This window comes from Chaetodon trifascialis, chromosome 1, assembly GCF_039877785.1.
Source record: "Chaetodon trifascialis isolate fChaTrf1 chromosome 1, fChaTrf1.hap1, whole genome shotgun sequence".
Classification (NCBI taxonomy): Eukaryota; Metazoa; Chordata; class Actinopteri; order Chaetodontiformes; family Chaetodontidae; genus Chaetodon; species Chaetodon trifascialis.
Genome location: NC_092056.1, coordinates 20486332 through 20504823, shown reverse-complemented (window position 1 = coordinate 20504823; position 18492 = coordinate 20486332). Strand labels below are relative to the sequence as shown.

Below are 18492 nucleotides of genomic sequence, written 5' to 3'. Positions count from 1 at the left end.
TGCGATATTAATTTGGAAGCCATTCATACTGTTGGCATTCACAAGACAAAGGTGTCAAGTGTGCAAATGGGTTAAATGCTTGTGACAATGTTTGGAAAATAGAAGACCATTTCACATTTTGGTGGAGACAATGGAAATAAATAGGTGGGCATTGGGAACTGGAATTCATCCTCCTTGAACCCTAACATTGGATGAAAGGATGAATAGCCAGTTTTCAGGGCCATTCATGCAATAGTTGTCAACTTACTTTACTCTGCAGTCTAGTTAAGTGTTGAACAAACAGAATGAAGGTCACCCTGAATGACAGGCTGACATTGCCATCCTAAAGCCCAGGATGAGTCGGTAGATTCAACTAATTTAATGTGAACATAGCATTCAGGGCATGCACTTTTGTATCATTTGGCTCTTTCTCACGGCAGACATATTCACTTATCAGTTACAGGTATAATGCTACATTCCATTTAGGTATGCTTTTCTTACAACATAATAAGGCACAATAAGCCATTTTCACAGAGAACATTTTGATTGTCACAGTTGGAAATAGACAGGCGTTACTGAAAACATTAGCTTTGCCTCTGCTCTATTCAAGTGTAAGTAAGCCATAATACTGCAACAAAGAGCCAGCGTGAATTATACCATGACCCTGAAAGTGATACTTTAACCCATCATTCATTTTATTATTTACACCTATTAAAAAAGTCTATTACAGTGTTGTAAAGTTGTGGGTCATTTTCAGCATATTGCACACTTGTTGCTGGGTAAACTCAGCCAATCAGTCAGCAAAGAAGGAAAGACTACTTTGCAAGTAGGAAAAAACCCGAAACATCAACATTTCACCATACTTCTGCTTTTAGAAATAAAAAGATGATGAGAAGAAGAAGAAGAAGAAGAAGAAGAAGAAGAAGAAGAAGAAGAAGAAGAAGAAGAAAAGCTTTTCAAAGATTCAGAGATTGTTTCTGAAAGCACCAAACATCCACAATGACAAGCTCACTTCATTTTAAGTAAAATGTGGGTCGGGTTCAATAAAAGCAGATATTACCGTGGAAAGTGGAAGAAATACAGACTAAATTCCACATTTCCCCCTCTCAGAATATGCTTGCTGACAGCACTAAAAATACTGTACCACGATGGGCTTTCTTGTTGTAGGAAGATAGTTTTGTATGGATCATACCATGTTTAGTCAACCGCTCCTCAAAATCAAACATTTAAAATGAACCCTTTACTGAGTTCAAATGACATTTTAGCTTGTATGATGTTAAAAATAATAACAACTCTAGTTTTTGTCACTCTCTTTTTGGCACAAACACATTGGTTTGAACTTCTGGCTGTCCAGTTACCCACACAGCTCCCCTCTCTGGCAGTGGTCTGCTCCTCACTCCAGCTGATCGGCCCAGGGTTCCCCGGCGGTGCTTCTCTCCGTTGTTCGCTTTGACGGCTCTCGCGTTTCAGCGTCGACTTGAACTGTTTTAATTTTATGGAGGCAGTGGCCGCTCGTGTCGGCAAATCGTTCCTCGCCTAGTGAAACTCTCAAGGATAATCTGGCCTGGGTGTTTAGTCTGTACTTGTCAAAGCCAGGGGATCTAAACGAGGCCCTCACTCCATCCCCGGATTCACCTGCTACGCGGAGAGCCTCACACGGAAGACCGACATGGGGGACACGGGGAGCGAGGGCAGCAAGCCTCCGAGTAACGTTAACGTTATACCCCCGCGCTGCCCCTGTGGTTTCTGGGGGTAAGGCGAAATACCTCTCAAATGTCTTGTTTGCAGATGCTTCCTTTCTCTGCCAACAGCTAGCACAGTCGGTAGCCACTAGCGTTAGCAGCTCAGACAGGGATGAGCTGCCTTTCTTGTTATCACCCCCCCTCCCCATTGTTTTGTAGCATTAGCTGCTAGCTAACGCCGGCTGGCCTCGGTAACCTTCTCCCGTAGAGCCAGAGAGCACGGGGGAGTGTGGGATTAGCCGTCCAGGTAACGTGACAGGTGTGACAGCGCTAACAATGTGGCTAGTTTTAAAAGTATTCAGTTAAGAAATTAAGCCGTTGGTGAGAGGTAGCACACAGAGCAGCTGTTAAACCATAAACTGGACCTGGTTGGAAAGTAGCACTGATGGCTGAATCTGGTCGAAGTAGCTGAAAAGGAGGGTTTGTGCTAATGCCGATAGATATTTGCACAGACTATCAACACAGTGTGTTCTTCTGCACATTAATCCTCATGAGTACATTTTCTGTGCCAGCTGTTGACAACAGAGTCACATAATCCTAAAATATCATCTGCTTTTGGTTTTTGATGTTAGTGTCAGGCAGATGTCTCCTGACATTTCAGTCTGCTGCACGTTTGCAGGCAGAAGTTAATGTATACACAGGCCCATAGAGGACATTTGCAGTGCTGATCAGTATTTCCAGGAAAATTCACGTAATAGTAATACATAAATATGGAAAGCATACAAACAGATGATGCTTTACATTGATGGTAACTTATAGTTTGTTAACTATTTGCATTGGGCGGGTGAACTTAAACTTATCCTGGGCCAGGTTTGGTACAAAGGTCCCACTTCAGATAGAGACTCGCTCTGCTATGTTTGTAAATATTGGGGGAGTAATGTGGTCGATTCATTGGATTTTGGTGGTCCACAGTTTTCTGCAGTCTTCAGTTAAATACTGTAAAGGAGTGGAAGCTATCTGACACCCAACCAGGCCAGTGAGGCTACATATATATAGACATTTTTTTTAGACTGGCAATATAGATGTTTGTTTTGGTTCCCTGTCATTATTCATGTAAGTTATGAGAGCAGCTTTATCTCACCGAAGAATCGAATTCATTTTTTAAGGAAGTGATCTATTTTGAGGTAATGGCTCACCCTCTGACTGGTTGGATGAGCATAGAAATGATGCAAAACAAAAGCTATTGCAATGTTATTTGCCAGATCTCAATACCAGAGACAGTATTTTCTCTGAACATAAGCAAATTTCCGAATGCTGTTCTCACGAGGAAGTGATGACCCCATTGATGAGATTTCACCGGGGTTCCAGATATCTCTGGAGTCTGCACCAAAACCATGTCATACAGTATCAAAACTAAGCACTAAAGGTTTCACATTTGCTCACAAAACTATCTCAGTTTCCTCATTAAATGTCCTTCACATGTACAACAGTCTAGTGTAACACTGTGATGATCTGTCCCAATTTTGCAACTGTTTTGAGCAAGCCCATTTTAGACAGGAAGTCACAGCAATGACATGGACACTGATTACTTCATTTCCTCTCGCTACTGTTCTCATTGTAATGTACGTCTGTCTGTCCTCGTGATATTTTTGCCCAACATTTACCCAGCCGATAATGAAAAAATAGTGCTCTATGCACTATTTCAAACCTATTTTTAAAACAGCTTAATTACAACTACTGTCAGTGACAGTATGGCCTGAATATGAGTCAACCCTGAGTTTTAGATGCACCTTCCCCATTGAAGATAAGAAACAGGACTGCTGAAGTGTTTTTCCAGACTGTGTCATCTTTTAACATTTTAACATTCAGTGGCATCATATTTTTTAGCTGTTTCCTGTATCACCCTGTCTGGGGTCAATCAAGTGCCCTTTCCAGTCAGTTGGAATTTATTTCCTCTATAGCAACAAAACAAAACATGAGCAGGCTGATTACCACTTCAAGGTAATCTAGGGTTAGTAGACACTGTAGGTACTGACTAACTGTGGCAGACATTAACTGTGTCTCATTAAACCGTCTGCATCCTCTGAACGACCCATGGTCTTGGGATCCCTCAGAGAAGAGCAATTAATTGATTAGTTGATCTTCAGAAAGTGAGCAACAATTTTTATATCAATGTTTACTTTAAGAAAAAATAGCAAATGCTGTCTGGTTCCACCTTCTCAAACATAAACATTTTCTAATGCTATTCATTTCTATGATGGTAAACTGAGTATCCTTTGGTTTTTGACTGTTGGTTGGTTTGATAATAACCCTTTTTCTCAAATTTGCTCACCAGAAAATCAATGAATCAAGCTAATAATTGGTAGACTCAATGACAGAGATGAGGTTTAGTTGCTACCCTTGAGAGGATAAGAAGGCCAAGCTGACCCAGCTGTCTCTGCCCAAATTTGATGGATCAAACCCATTGGTGCAGTCCAGCAGCCCCTGTCAACACGTTAAGTCAGCTCGTTTAAAGTTTAGGAACAAATAGCTGACATTGGAAACCTTGGGGAAGTTAAAGACACCAGAAAAGTGTTTAGTGCAAATTGTCATGTTTCACGTAACTACAAGATGGACAATAGCCAAACAGTGTACCAGGTGAACATTTAATACATCCATATAACTTCCATTTATCTGTAATGTCCCAGGGTGCATGTCGAGGCTCCTGGCAAGGTGATACATATGTGTGTGTGTGTGTGTGTGTGTGTGTGTGTGTGTGTATATATATATATATATATATATTAGAAAGCCTCAGAAAGCCTTTATTAGTATATATATATATATATATATATGCTCGTGCATGATGTATGACAACATTTGAAACACACCTGAGTCCCCTCACGTTGTTGCATAGCATCAGAGCACTCACTCATGTGTCTCTTTCATATGGTTTGACTTCCACATGTCCTTTTTTTGGCCTCAAACTTGTTTTTGAAGAGGCTCATTCAGGTGTGCTATGGATGGTCGTGATTGGTGCTCTGTGGCTTATAAACCATAATTGCGTCTGACATTTCAGCGAGAGTTTCACGCTTTTACCTCGTTTTGTTATTTCCTCCTGAGGAGAAAGCTTGATTGTCTCAAAGTGATCATTCCCAAAGAAGGCAAAGAAAGACCCCTTTTGTTCACTTTTTCTCAAACGTGGTATCAGAGAGGTGCCTCTTAGTGTTGATCTTGCTGTGTTTTCGAAATCAAAATTTGGGTTTTGCTAATTTGGCTGAGCTACACTCGCTGTTTTTTTTTGAATTGGCTTTTGAGTGCCTTTTTAAGCTGCCTGATTTGGTGGAGGAGAAGATGATTTTAATCACAGATAGGAACTACAGCTGGGTCTAGTAATCACCAGAAATTTGGTATTGTTGTACTTTTTGTCATTTTTATTACCAGAATAGGTTTCTGTTTCTACATCAGCTTAATTTTATGATGTCTGTAACAGATGTAAGCCTGGTTATTTACCATGTGCTCGTGTAAGTTTAATGTTATCTGTTGTCTCTGAATGGTGTCTGTGTTGGCAGGTGCAGCTTTACTGGGACTCATATCACATAAGTGGCACAGTCGGTGCCAGGTGACACATCACCTCAAGATATATATTAAGGTTGTGTCATGTGTGCAGACCTGTGCACACTCCATCATATTGAAAAACAGTTTTCAAAGCCAAAATATGCTTTACGTCATGTACTGCATTTCCTTTGACATTCCAGTTGACTTAAAGTCAACTCTGTGGGATACATGAGAAAGAAATTGATGTCTCGTAAAAATGTCTCAGATCAAAAGAAGTACTAAATGGTTGGCTGGCAGAAGTTGCATTGCAGACGTAAAATGATGAAAAGATAAAGGGGCAGTCGACAACATTTGGCTTAGAATTATTGCAGTTCAAGCCCTCAGAGCAGGTGTGTGAAACAATTTTCCTACTAAGGGCCATTTCAGTTTTTATAATGTCGTTCATGGGCCACACTAAATTATTGAACACATATATCACACAGACCTCTAATGTGATGGCTTTAACGGCTTTTCTTTGGTGAGGCGTCTGATGTCAAATAGTCGTGATGATGATGATGCTCCTGGCAACTGGTTTTCCAGGTTTGAGTCTGTCAGTCTTTAAGGAGTCAGTTTTGAAAAGGCCTGCTCTCAGTAGTAGGTTGTCCCAAACAAAGATGAAAAGTTCATTGCTTCTCCTCAGAAAGGGCAAATCCTCAGGACGTACCTGCAGTTTATAGACCTCAAACTGAGGGAGGTTGTTGTTCTGAGCTTGGAGCTCGTTGTTTCTTTGCAGCTCAATGATCTCGTGTTGCTGGCTGTCAGGCACATCCGCTGGTTCCACATTACCCAGGAAACATGTTCAGTTCCTTTCATTTACTTTTCATGTCCTGAAAGCTCTCACCAAATGCCTGAAGGAGTTTTCACTCAGCAGCATATTCAGATGGCACAGCAGGCTTTAGTTCTTGAAGAGTAGGAAAATGAAGTGTTTCCTCTTTCCAGTTGCACGTCATTTTTCCTACAAATTAATTGACATTTGAAAGTAGCAGAGAGCTGAGAGGCTGGCTGGAGCTTGAGGTTCAGGTCCTAGAGGTTCATGGTAATGTGTCCACATCAGGTCTTCTCTTCATCTTTATGAATTATTCTAAACATACAGACACTTCGGAACAGTTTTACTTTGTCCAGTACTAGCAGCTCTGCAGCTGCAACAAGACACTCCTTCACAAATCCTCCTCCTGAATGAGGTTTCAGCTTCTTAGCTATTAGCTCACTCACCACAAAACTTACCTGCAAAACACTGTCTCTGTCAGAATGTGGTCATGTGAAAGCTGCTTGTCAGGAACCCAAACTCCACCAAAGAGCTTTATCTGAGTCCTTTACTTCAACGTCTCTTGAAAGACATCATGATGCATATTGTGATTGACATCAATGTTACTACATGCGTGTGTTCAGGGACCGCTGGAAGGACGTATTAGTCTAATATTGCTTTTTTATGTTAATTAAAATGCCTATTAAATTAAAAATGGCCCGCATTTTCAAGATGGACACCAACTTTGAGTCCTCGGTGGAAGAGCTGGACAAGATCAATTTAAGAGCCCATTAGCAAAGTTAAACTACTATGCATGTTCCAGGTGCAAATGTAGAGCTGTAGTACATAATCTCTCCTCTCCCTGTAGCATAAAACACAGTTGAGCCTCTGTTGCTATTTTATTCCAGATACTTAAACCTTTGTTTAATAAGTAAATCAGCCACATGCACTCTCAGTTAACAGAGTTTTGTCTGTGTTTAGGAAGTCATTTTTAATTTTACCGCTTGTGTCACTCAAACGGCATCAAGAAGGCGACAGAGCCCATCTTCCTGTCTGTTCCAATCAGATGTCCTCATTAGTAACAGCAGTGGGCCAACTAGGAAACAGACTGATTGTGTGCACTCTCTTCACACTTCACCCAGCCTAGCAAGCACGCAGCAGTTTCTTTCCTGCATATTTTTTCTCACCCTTTCTCACCTCTTATAGTTCTCTAATTAATCTACGATTTGATTACCTCTGATTTGTGAGGTTGACGACAGGATATGACTTGTTTACCCAGTATCGGCTTCCTCCCCGTCTGTGCCCCGTGATGAGGTTTATCCTCTCTTTACTTCTTGCTTCCTCCTCCTTCTTTTATACCCAAGACCCCATCCACCAGCAGTGTGACAGACAGCCCTCAGGTTGACTACAGCTGACCCTACATTTAGAAATGAGGACAAAGGTGTGCGACGAAGCACCCGAAATAAATAGAATGTGACTGGTAGCAGCGACCGTCACGCTCAGTGCGCAGACAGTAAGGACGAGGGCTGCAGAGGAAATGAGAGGAGCCCTCTCAGAGGAAAGCCAGAGCCATCTGTTGTGAACGAGTTGTGCCGCTGAAATCAGCAAGGTTTCAGTGATCGACCTCCTAACAACAGCCAGTGTATATCGGAGATCTTTATCTATGATTAGGACGGCCAAAGTCTGTTAGGTAATAGTAAGTTTTCCACTGAAATACATGAATGATTCAACTAATAGGTGCTTTTACAGCTGGCAAAGAGTGCAAGTTAATGAGGTTGAATTTCTCCAGTCGTGCATTTCAGACCACTTGAGTGTTTGTCATATCAGCAGCGTATAATTGCTGATAAACAGGCAAGAGGCCTTTAAATTTCTGTGGAACATCAACCGTTTGCAGAATTGAGACAGCTTGTTCCACCATACTGGCATTTTCTAGTCCACTGCCACCACATTGCCCAGAATCAGTGTTTGACCCCCTTTACACCTCGTATTAAAATGTGTCTCGTATCCAGATTGTATCTACATATGATTTAGCATGATTACCTTTACACCTGGTATTCATGTGTCCGTCAAACTATTTCCTCTATTTGCGAAAGACTGCATCTACCCCCCGTAGTTGTGTGTGGATTGAAAATGTAATTGCATTCACACAAGTGCTCCATGATGTCACAATGGTGTCCTGACCACTTCTAGAGGTGGTTTGGCCAATCGGATCACACTCCGTCCTCAGTGTGTCTTGGGACCATTTACACTTGTGCTTTCATGTGGTCAAGCCTTATCTTTGTTTGAGACAACTAACCAACACTGATTGTTGCCTGTCACAACTTAATCATATTATATATTCACTGTGCTACTAAGCTGATGTGCCAGATGGTTACAGAGGAAGCTGTTTTGAAGAGGACAGGCACTTTGAAAAAGTACTTGGCAGGTGATTGGATGAACCACCTGTTTTTCGCTGTCTATCACCTGCTGCTATACTCCCCAGTTCTAATAGAAGTGATGCTGTCACAGCATCTGTGTTAACCTCTTTAGGAGCCAGCATTGTTGTTTTCGGACAAAGGGTCATTTCTCAGGCTGTCGTCACACCAAAACCATGCTTGGAGGTGCCAGTAGTTCCTCAGAGAATGTCATCATCAAGTTCATCTTGACTTACTTCACTTACCTACCAGCAGACACACCACATGGACATCCGCCAACTCCTGAGAACACTATCTGGGTCGTAAGCTTCTAGGACATGCTGGACTTTCTTCACCATCCACTACTGTATTACCACTCCCTGTTGCTTTACAGTCACAGTCAGCTTCTGTGAGCTTTCTTGTTGGAACAATGAGTGTTTGCTGTCTACAGCTTGGACAGATCCATAAAATATTAGTATGATTTTTAATTTCTGCTTGGAAGTTTAACATTTAATATTCCTGGGTGGGTTGCAGCATGCACAGAAAAAGTCACACCTCAGCTGATGTAGCCTCCCAGCTAGTCTGCTACTTAGACCCTCGCAGCCTCATAGCATGGCAGCTTTGGATTCAGTGAATAATTTAACATTGTAGCCCGGATCACACTCTTCATCTTTTCCCTACCAGCATCTCAGATGAGAAATAAAGTCTCAGCCTGGGACTTGGGGTCATGGAAACATGTTGTTGCTCTTGCTGTGTGAATTGCCACCAGCAAAAGGCACGTGTATTTTTTGGAGCTCTTTTACAAGCTATTTGATTAACACATTTGCTTTCCTTCTCTGCTCCTCTCCTCAGGTCGAGCAAAACTATGAATCTCTGCTCAAAATGTTTCGCAGGTAAGCTCTTGATCATCTGTGCGCTTGTTGGGCCACCTGATCTTGTGTCTGTCACAGACTTGTGTACAGTGAGATGGGTGGTGGTCAGAGACTGCCTCCACTTTTGTGGCTGTTCTGGATGAAAGTGATGAAAAGTGGAGAAACAAGTCTGAGAAAGAAACTCAGGGGTGAAGTGCAGTGTTATAGTCACCCCTAACTGTTTACTGTACAGTTTGTTAGGAAATAGTTTTAAGGAAAGGACATTTCATACTGCATTTTACCATTTTCTCAGCAATAACTTGTATACCTTGCCCGTATCCAGCTGGAATTTGACATTATTTGGTGTTTGCTTGACAACCAGGAAGCAGTAACTGTTGCCAAGGTTAGAGATTTGTCCTTTCCTAATTAAATGTTCTTTAGAAACCTTCAAGTCTCACCAGAATATTTGGTCCCTTTTCACTCAGGCTATAGTTCATCCCCTGGCAAAAGCAGTGCCACAGCTATGAGCAGAAAACTATGTCCATTTACAGAACCGTGTCAGCGTAGTACTGTTCAAAATGAAACCCAGCATAATCCAAGGATGCACCCGAGTTCCCCCTGTGCCTGCTGTCAAAGTTAAAAACCACTTCATTGTGCGAAGCTGATAGTTCTCACCATTTGAATTTTTCTTCGCAGACATTCAGAAGAAGCAGCCAGACGATGATTGTGCCCCAAAGGCCTCCTCAAGCTCCAGCAGCAGCCAAGCAGACATCTTCTGCAATGAAACAAACAGCAGCATTAGCCAGTCACTGATGTCGATGCCGAACACATCAGAAGACCCTTCGCCAGGAGAGACGGGAGCATCGTCTCTACCTGCTCAGGATGGTAAGACGTCAGTTAATCACTCAGAAATTAATGTTAGCAGTTTTCAGCTCAGATGAGTGACTTGCCTTGGGCCACAGCTCATTTACAGATACAATTTCGCTCCATTTTTCTTTGAACCCATGAACAGTGCAGCACTCCTACGCTGAAGTGTAGAACTTAAAGGCTATGCAATGTGTGCGTAGTCTGTTTTAATGCACAAGCTCTAATATTAGAGGTCAGAACCAGTACAGAGTATGGTAGCTTTTAGTCTGGGGTGTTTTTCTGTAGAAGACTGCTACTAGTTTCTGCTAACCGAAGCAGCAGCAGCAGCAGCAGCAGCAGCAGCAGCAGCAGCAGCAGCAGCAGCAGCAGCAGCAGCAGTGCCCCTGCCCTGGCTATATTTGGCCTCATGGCACAGATAGAGAGAGTGATAGGAAAGGGTATCCATTCAGAAGTGAAGGTTTTAAGAGGACACCTACAATTGCCAGAGCATCGGTCATTGCTATACAGTGACAAGGTTATTTGTGGAGGCTGATCCAGGACAGGACAATAAAGTGGCTACCAAATGGATGTGTGGAACTCTGGTAGAGTAGGAGCTTTGAAGTCATAACACAAGTATCTGATTATTGCAGATTTTTCAGGAAGTAAAAATCCTGCGTGGAACTGGCTTATAATTCACCCACAAACTCATTTGTTAATGTTCTCTCATTTATCTAGTTAAAACTTCCACTTGTCTAATATTTAAACTAAGGAACCCTATAAAATGAGTGATTGATCCATCTTCAGTTTTAGTAGAGCTGATAGAGAGATAAGCCTGAGTGCAGGACTAGAACTTCAGGGCATCAGCATTACCATACATTAATATTACTAAGACCCAGTAATGAATACTTCATTATTTTACAGAAGAAAATGTTTGATATCACCTTTTCAGGAGTCATGTCATGTACACGTTTCACCATATTAAACAGCATCAACAACATCTGAAACTGTACCAGGATCAGATGGACTGTATATCTTTTTTGGCTTCAGTCTGCACACATGCACAATGCAGTCTCCCCTTCACAGATATTCTACTCTCCCCAATCACACTCTTTTCACCCTGCTACCGCGTATAAATGGCACTGCAGTATCCGTGCAACCATCAGAAGACTATCAGCTTCTCAACATTATAAACTCAGTTTTTACACAGAAGTGTGTGCATATTTTATACATTGTTCATTACATTCTCAATTTTTCCATGATTTATTGTCAAATTAATTATTCTTCTGTTCTAAATCAGTACTTCCAGGAGACATTTCATTGTTTTACACAATTACCTTAAATACAAAAAGAAACTAATGGCCTCATGTCCTCTCTTTCTTGGATATTCCTTTCCATCTTCTCTCTCCTTGTCTTCCTCTCTCCGGCTCTCTTTCAGAAGTATCCAGCACAGAAGCAGTCTTCACTTCACTCTCCACTCCCACAAAACGCTCCTTTGAGTCAGGTATGCCTCAGCTCTACCATTACAATGTCCATTATTGTGTTTTGCACTGTGTGCCTGTCATGTCCACTTAAGGCAGTGGAGTGGAGGACCCATTAGCATCAACGGCATTGGATTGATTCCAAAATGGCCGGGTTAATTGTTCCTCCAGTGGAAACAGCAGAGGGAAGGATATTGGGGATGCAATAGAGTGTATCTTCAAGAGTGTGCAAATGTATAGCCATTCAACTACTGGAGTGATTCTGGCTACAAATACATGTATACATATGCATGACATGATAAACTAAAGATAAAGATTCAAAATTATAAAGGTCACACAGAAGGGAGCATTGCCGCTGAGTGGTTTGCGCTGTCATATCATGTGTTTGATTCTACAGAAGAAGGAAATAGACTTGAATTATAAAGAGGAAACGGGTCACGATGAAGCATTTCTGACCGCTGAAACGTGTGCATGTGTACAGACCATAGCTGATTAAAACAAATTGAGCGAGGTGGATGTTTCAAACGACTTTCTTCCAGTGCAGATTTCCCTTTCCTCACCTGAAGGTGACACAACCTGCTGCACTCTCACACGTGAGCGCCAGCACATGACTTAAGACAACTGCAGACTAGGCAAGGCTCAGCAATGGTGCGTGAACACGTTGAGCCCTTGTCTAATGCAGTGGGATCATATGAGTGCACACATGCGCACGCAGCATCATTTAAACCTTGTGCTGTGGCTGAGTTAACGTTTCACTTTTCCCAGTCTCTCTAAAAGGGACCCTCTGTGTTATATGCCTGGATGCACGTTGGCTTTGGCTTTCTGCAACCTGTTACATTCTGAAATCAGTTCATAGTGCAAATGTGTTGCCTTCAAGTGTCTTTTTCTTGTTGTCGACTGATTTAAATTTAACATGTCAGCCAGTGTACATCGGCCACAGAGATTTACCAAGATAACAAAAAAATGCAAGCAAGGAAGAAACCTTATTTTTTTTTTTTGTACAACATGCACATGAACATGTACGGCCTCACAAACTCTCACACATACAGGGATTGATGGGGCAGGCTATGGGGATCTGGCTGCTCAGCTTGGCCTAGTTCTCAGAGATTTATTGAACGCTGATCAGCATTCGGCCGGGCCAGGGAAAAAGTCTGCAGGATTGATGAGAAAAGCTGAGTTGAAATTCCAGCCGACCAGTGGAACTCGCTACATGCTCTTCCTGTCCCCGGTGCTGGGTTGACTGTAATCTAATGCAGGAGAAGCACTAATCTCCAAACCGCCTATTTTATTTAAGAGGCGTTTTTGTACCAGTGTGGCATCATCTGTTCTCTCTCGGTTGCAGGCCACATTAAATCAGAGATGATGTCTTAATTCGTTAAATGAAAGTTGTTATGGAGCCTGTTACTGGAGAAGTTTTCTCTTGAAATTCTTTTGTTGATCAATAGAAAATAGACAGAAGGGATGGAGGTTTATAACTGCATTGTATAGACAAGTGTTTGCCCAAAAGAAATAGAATAAAGATGTTCACTGTTGAGCTATAAAGGTTTTACCATTCCTTTTGCACGTGGCTCCAGAGTTTCAGTTGCTCACAGCATCGGCAGTACATCCAGGAACTCATTCTGTTGTGAAAAAGTACAAAAACACTTAATATAGAGAAGAATTGATGGAGTTTCCTTTATGAACAAATTGCAGCCAATAGCCTTTATTTCTCCTGTGTGCATGCACTTATTTGTGCCTCCAGCCTCGGAGTCAGAAAGCGACGTTTCCCCGGAGAAGCGAGCGAGAGCGGGAGAGGTGCCGGAGGGTGAGGAGTCTTCATCATCGTCGTCATCTTTGTCCGCATCATCGCCATCCTCGTCTCGCAGCAGCTCTAAACAGCGAAGTCGCAAACGTTGCCATCGCTGCCAAACCAAATTGGAGCTGGTGCAGCAAGAACTGGGTTCCTGTCGCTGTGGTACGATGATAAAACTCTACATACACATAGACATTGTGAAACACGCACAGGCTCAGTCACACACATTAAGTAGTGGTAGCTGTCATTACAGCTGTGTGTCCTGCATGTACACAAGCTGATAAATCACCTTTTCAGTGGTTAATATTGGCCCAGTAAATAAATGTTGGTTAATTTGGTGACAGTTTAGTAAATTTTACAGCCAGTGCAGTGAATTGCATCTACCACCTTTGCGTGTTTGTGTGTTGACGGAAATGTCGATGAGCGGAGTGCTTTTGCTAGCCTTGGGGGACCATTATGGAAAGCCTGAATGTTTCACATTGCACATAAAACATAAGCCAATTACCACGAACACTAATGCAGTTTAAACCAATACTTGGCTTGCTAATCAACTTGTTTGCATACAAATTAAAGTACTTAAAAAGTCACAGCTCTTCACTGCTTAAAGACCATCTGCTTAAACCCACGCAATAATTTCTAAATTGGAAATTGACTTGCCTTTTTCCACCAGGCGCTGCTTAATGCCTGGGCCATCCATCCTTAATAGTGTAATGCTTACTATGAAAACATGCTTTTTACAGACTGAAGGGGAAATGGTGGCAATTATAGTGATTTCTGACTATTGCGGTAATTGCAGATTACTTTGCTAATGGATCTGCAGAAAACTCACAGTGTAAGCCAAGAAGGTCTGATAATGAGTTGAAAGCATGAAGGCTGTTCAGATTGTAAGTGGAGGAGAAAAAGATTCAGTAGTGTATGTGATCCGATGTAGACCTCTGCAGTTACACGCTAACTATAATATTCATCTGACAAGTTAGAAGTGTGACACAGAGTAAAGGCACTGGAACTTAGAAAGGCTAATTAAAACACACAGGTTCTCCTCTGATGTGGAGATCCAGCTGAAGCAGGACCCTTATCCCTGCCTGTCGCTTCCCCTTGTTTTTCATTTTTTAAGCTGAGTTGTTGCTTAATAAACACACCTGTTGCTACGATATTGGTTTGTGTTAACTAAGCGGGCGTGACCAGGCTTGAGCTACAAGACCAAAATTAATGTTACGCTAATTAAACGAGCATCATCTCAACATTGCTGTTACAATATTTACTTTCTTTACTGAATGCTAAGATGTTGTTGAAAGTAACATCATCATTTAGACATTAGAAGCAGGACTGCAATAGCATGAAAGTGTCTAATCAAGAGTTTAGACTGCTACATGTTGTGCAGCAGGGATGGTGAAAAGCACTTAAATAATAAACCCTATTAATGAATGTCCTCACTACAATAACTGGTTATTTTGAAAGGATTTCTATACTGCATATTTTTTTCATTTTTTCACCTTTTGGGGTAGAATCAATATTGAAGACAGCTCAGGTTTAATGCATTAAAAAGTTTGAAAACTTGAAACTTACTGTGCACACATGAGTTTCATCATATCACCCAAAAGCATTCTCAAATTGCTTAATGTCCTTCTAGCTCATTTGTTTTAAAACCGGTTTCGCAGTTAGGTTTCAAAACATCAGCAGTGAGCTCGGTGGAAAATGTTTGATTAGGGGTTTATAATGGGGTAATCAGCAAAAACACAATTTGTCATTCCTAACGTTTGAAAATAGTGTAGTTCTAAATATCTTAGCAGCGGGTGCAGTTAAATTTGGGACAAATGGTTGAATGGAAATGTTCTCAGGCAGCTAAACCCTGCTTGTCAGGAGGGAGTCATCATTCGTATTTGTGTTTGTTTTGCCTTTAAAATAGGTCGATGTATATGCTATTAGCCTTATACAACAAACAGACACACATCACGACAGTTTGTTTGTACTTTTATACTTTTATTGCAGTCAACAGCTGGGAGTAGTTGCCCCTTCACCTTGTTATGGGCAGTGACGAGCAGCAACCTCTTAAAAGACTCATGTTACACAACTTTCTCGCTTCCCCTCCATCCGTGTGTGCTGTAATCACATAGGCTTTAATTGCATAGCAACCAGCTGTCAAACTGGGCTTTTAATCACCACTCATTGAATGCCAGCAGTGTTATTATGTGTATTAATGAATGAATTGAAGACGATGAGAGCTAACGAGCTTCTCTGAGCTTATCGAGCCTCCTACAGTGGCAGGGCCTTTTGTTGAGAGTGCTACAGTAGGGACAGAAAGTCAATGGGAGAGATGAGGGTTGTCTGCCGTCGTTGAATGAGTCAAAAGAGGAAGCGATCAACCAGAATGTCTTCTCTGATAACAAGACCTTTTACGAAGGCTGCAAAGCAGTAAATATCATCTGCCCTTGGCCATGTAAAAAGATACTTGTATGTTCAAGGGGATGCACACACACATATGCATAGCTTTTTTACCTATTTGTATAGGTTTGTGTAAAATGACAGAGATACATGCTTAAATGACTGTTTGTATATCTTGTAATATTGTGCACATTTTCTGAACTCGCCAGATTAACCGCTCTCCCTCTCTCGCACCCACCCTCCAGGTTACGTCTTCTGTATGCTCCATCGGCTCCCAGAGCAACACGAGTGTCTGTTTGACCACCTGGGCCGTGGTCGCCAGGAGGCCGTCCTGAAGATGGTCAAGCTTGACCGCAAGGTGGGCCGCTCATGCCAGCGCATCGGAGAAGAGTGCTCCTGAGCGGCTTTTACCTCTGACGAGTCTCCGTGTTCAAACGGTGTCTTAGCACTAACAGGGATTAAATTCTTTTTTCTCCTCTTATTTTGTTTTTCAAGAGTTTTGAACCTTTTTTGGATACAAACCACCACCGTTTCCTTTTAAATTATGCTCGCTCTTTTTGAAATCCCACTGTCAGCCGTGTCCTGGTCGTTTTCTGCCTCTGTTCGCTTGATCATATCCCTGCTGCTAAGATGCCTTTTGGAAAAATCCAAACCCAGGAATGACACAACAATAAAGAGCGACGGAAATACACAGTTTTTGCAAGTGTGAGCAGAATAAGAACAAATGAAAGGATCAAGAGAAGAACTGCAACGCTTTATACAAATGTTTGTCCCAGAAGCCAGTTTAAGACTATACTCTTTACCTCAAAAAAGGAAAAAACAAAAAACAAAGAATGAGGAGGAGGAAGGGGTGATTACTCTTTGTGTACACTTGTGCTTTGGCGCTGTTTATTATAGACTGTGCTCTTTACCTCAAAATCAGACAGAGCTGCTTTGTACTCTGCGCCGAGCTTGGACTTGGTGAAGCAAACCGAGCTAGCCAGCCTCAGATTTAAGTCAGTGTCTTACCCCCCCAGCCGTCCACTAATCCTAAACTTTCAGAAACACCAACACCTGTCGATCATCCACCTCAGGTTATCAGGATACCCAAGCACCAATCTTCACCCGTTCTCTCACCAACTTGCATCCTTCTCTTTTCCTCCGCGGGACACCTTTTACACTTTAATCTGTTTGTGTTAGGATTGTTTCCAGGGTGTTTCTGCTCTGTTGAGGAGGTGATTGTGGACCATGAAACTGGGGTGATACTGCAAGTCCACCTTTACGCTGGTGGGAGTGAGCTGGTTGTCCCTGGATCGCACACAGATCTGTCTTCAACGTCAGGATGTGATTGATCAAGACTTAATTCGTTTGCCGATTTTCTCTGTCTTCCTCTTCTCGTCTTTGTCTTTTTCTGCTTATTGTCCACAGCCCTCACACATGTAGATGTCTCTCTTCACACCCACAAGTCTCTTTTCAGCATCGCGTGGATCATACGTGCCGGATATGTGCAAACGTCAGGAAGTCTGACTGGACCTGAAATGTCTGCGTTCTCCATGTCCGCACATCACTATGCTTTTGCAAATGCACACTTTTCTGTTGCTTTACGTGCTCAGCTGTTGTCCACATTGAGCGTGAGCTGGCAAAATCAAACATTGCCGTACAAGTTGACTGTGGACTCAAGCTGAGATGGCAGCGCATCACTTGTGTGTGGGGTGGGTGACGGTTGTTCTATTTCAGGTTTCTCATAACGTCTTGGGCCTTCATTTCAATTATTCACATTTTTAATGTAATGTTTGGCGCCAGCTTTGATACAAGACTTCATATTATCCAGTACTTTAATATTGCTTCTTCCTTTAAAGCCCCTTGCTTTCATTTCCAGCTAGCATGATGAGCTCACATGCATTCTCCTCCTCCTGGCGTTCACTTTCCTTTTCTCATCTGTCCCCTTATTGATTGCTCTATTTTTCCTTATTTCGCCTTCTCTGCCCCCTCCCCTCTCCTCTGCCTTGCTGTAGATGAGGGAGGTGGAGGCTGGGGTGAGCAGAGTGCTGAAAGTTAAAATCAGCAAATAATTACTTTCCAAATGTTTTCCTGGTGGACTGTGGAAGGAGTGAACAGAAAATGCATAATGAATGAATATTCTGTATCTTAAAGAAAACCTTATTTAACCCCTTTTTGCGTTTCACTTACACTTTAGTGTAGAGCTGCTTTTTTTTTTTGGTTGTAATGTGGTTATAAAATGGGAAGGTGAACTTGGAAGATACAATATTTTTGTTTCCATTGCTTTGCTTTTTGCTTCCCCTTTCCAACATTTTCTTTTACTGAGAAAGAATAAACTGGATTAGACAAAGTGTAAACATCTCTAGTGTACTTATTGACATGTTGGATGGAACGATGTTGGGTATTAAGCAGTTTAATCTTGTTTTTTTTCCAATCTCGTTTGAGTTTGCAGACGCTCTCTAAAAGAGGAAATTTGGGAGTGGGATGAGCATGCATATTTCGATTGATTTGTATTTTTAAGGAAAGCTTGTGTGAGGTGAGGTTGGTTAAGAATCAAAGCCTTCTTGCAACATGTTGCTGGCTCTTTGCCATGTCCTAACATCCTGCCAGTTTTTTATAGTGATATAAACACGTGTTTACTGTTCGCAGAGGGCTGCTATAAAGCTACTCTCATTTACTTAAATCTGTTTGACCGAGTGTGTGTGTGTGTGTGTGTGTGTGTGTGTGTGTGTGTGCTTCTGTGCTTCTGTGTGTGTGCATTTTGCTCGCTAATGGAGAATTTTAACTAAAGA

At 42.0% G+C, this 18492-nt stretch overlaps 1 protein-coding gene across 2 annotated transcripts; it reads left to right on the top strand.

Moving 5' to 3' along the window:
- The first annotated feature begins 1374 nt into the window (after nt 1-1374).
- LOC139336328 (AN1-type zinc finger protein 3-like) lies at nt 1375-16555 on the top strand. 2 transcript variants are annotated; one of them, XM_070970433.1, is made up of 6 exons: nt 1375-1731; nt 9225-9265; nt 9920-10108; nt 11505-11570; nt 13289-13501; nt 15967-16555. In XM_070970433.1, the coding sequence occupies exons 1-6, from the start codon at nt 1649-1651 to the stop codon at nt 16119-16121; spliced, it is 747 nt and encodes a 248-aa protein (XP_070826534.1). In that variant the 5' UTR covers nt 1375-1648; the 3' UTR covers nt 16122-16555. The 2 variants fall into 2 exon arrangements, with proteins under 2 accessions (XP_070826534.1, XP_070826617.1); XM_070970516.1 differs by having other exon boundaries at nt 1519-1731; nt 11508-11570.
- Nucleotides 16556-18492: the final 1937 nt, after the last annotated feature.